Source organism: Otolemur garnettii, unplaced genomic scaffold (genome assembly GCF_000181295.1).
Source record: "Otolemur garnettii isolate 467f Iridium unplaced genomic scaffold, OtoGar3 scaffold00077, whole genome shotgun sequence".
NCBI classification, from domain to species: domain Eukaryota; kingdom Metazoa; phylum Chordata; class Mammalia; order Primates; family Galagidae; genus Otolemur; species Otolemur garnettii.
Genome location: NW_003852472.1, coordinates 1,578,049 through 1,579,296, shown reverse-complemented (window position 1 = coordinate 1,579,296; position 1,248 = coordinate 1,578,049). Strand labels below are relative to the sequence as shown.

Below are 1,248 nucleotides of genomic sequence, written 5' to 3'. Positions count from 1 at the left end.
TCATAGCTCACAGCAGCCTCAAACTCTTGGGCTCAGGCTGTTCTCTTGCCTCAGCCTCCCGAGTAGCTGGGACTACAGGCGCTTGCCACAATGCCCGGCTATTTTTAGAGACAAGGCCTTGTTCTGGCTCAGGATGGTCTCAAGCCTGTGAGCTCAGGCAATCCACCTGCCTCAGCTTTCCAGAGTGCTAGGATTACAAGTGTGAGCCACTGCACCCAGCCTCCTTGGGCATTGTTATTAATCCTGGGCAATCCTTCTCAGAGATCACTCTCCCTTACTCCCCTCCCCCACTACACCCCACAGACCTTTACTCTGGCACTTGTCACACTGAACTCTTTTCTCTACAAGAGAGATTTACTTAAAACAGGGGCTGTCTTGCTAGTGGTTGAATTTCTTATAATAGCTAACGCACACAGCACTTGGCACATGTTGGAAATTCATTGTGTTCGTTCTTTGTGAGTATCTTGCATTGGATCATTTCTAGGCATGACTCGGGATGACCTGTTCAACACCAATGCCACAATTGTGGCCACTCTGACTGCTGCCTGTGCCCAGCATTGCCCTGAAGCAATGATCTGCATCATCGCCAATCCGGTGAGTGTTGCTGGGCTCAGCTGTCACAGCTGTGGCAGGCTGGTAGGCGCTGACACTATGTGAAAAGCTCACAATTAACAGCAAGTCTGATGTGCTGGTGTGGAGGAATAGCAGGGTAATTGCCTAGAGGGAGGAGTTAGATGCACTAATAAGAGGTCCTTAAGTTTATTTCCTACAGACTCCTTCTGAACTAAATGAAGGTTTGAATCTCGTTCTTCCACCAACTATATACTCTGGACAAATCACTTCTCTATGTATCTTGGCTTTCTTTTTTTTTTTTGAGACAGAGCCTCAAGCTATCCTCCTGGGTAGAGTGCCGTGGCATCACAGCTCACAGCAACCTCCAACAACTCCTGCCTCAGCCTCCCAAGTAGCTGGGAATACAGGCGCCCACCACACGCCTGGCTATTTTTTGGTTGCAGCCGTCGTCGTTGTTTTGGCAGGCTGGGCTGGATTCGAACCCGCCACCTTAGATGTATGTGGCTGGTGCCTTAGCCACTTGAGCCACAGTCACCGAGCCTATCTGGCTTTCTTACCTGAAGATAATTCTTTTTTTTTTTTTGAGGTAGTCTCACTATCTCACCCTGGGTAGAGTGCCATTGTGCCATAGCTCTTAGCAACCTCTAACTCTTGGGCTTAAGCAATTCTCTTGGC

At 49.0% G+C, this 1,248-nt stretch overlaps 1 protein-coding gene across 1 annotated transcript in view; it reads left to right on the top strand.

Annotated features, from left to right (window-relative positions):
• The first annotated feature begins 464 nt into the window (after window positions 1-464).
• MDH2 (malate dehydrogenase 2) overlaps window positions 465-1,248 on the top strand; it is an 11,135-nt gene continuing 10,351 nt past the window's right edge. Inside the window, exon 1 of the mRNA XM_012807866.2 lies at window positions 465-594. Coding sequence (XP_012663320.1) covers window positions 487-594 — 108 coding nt within the window. The 5' untranslated portion in view covers window positions 465-486. The remainder of the gene's footprint in view (window positions 595-1,248) is intronic.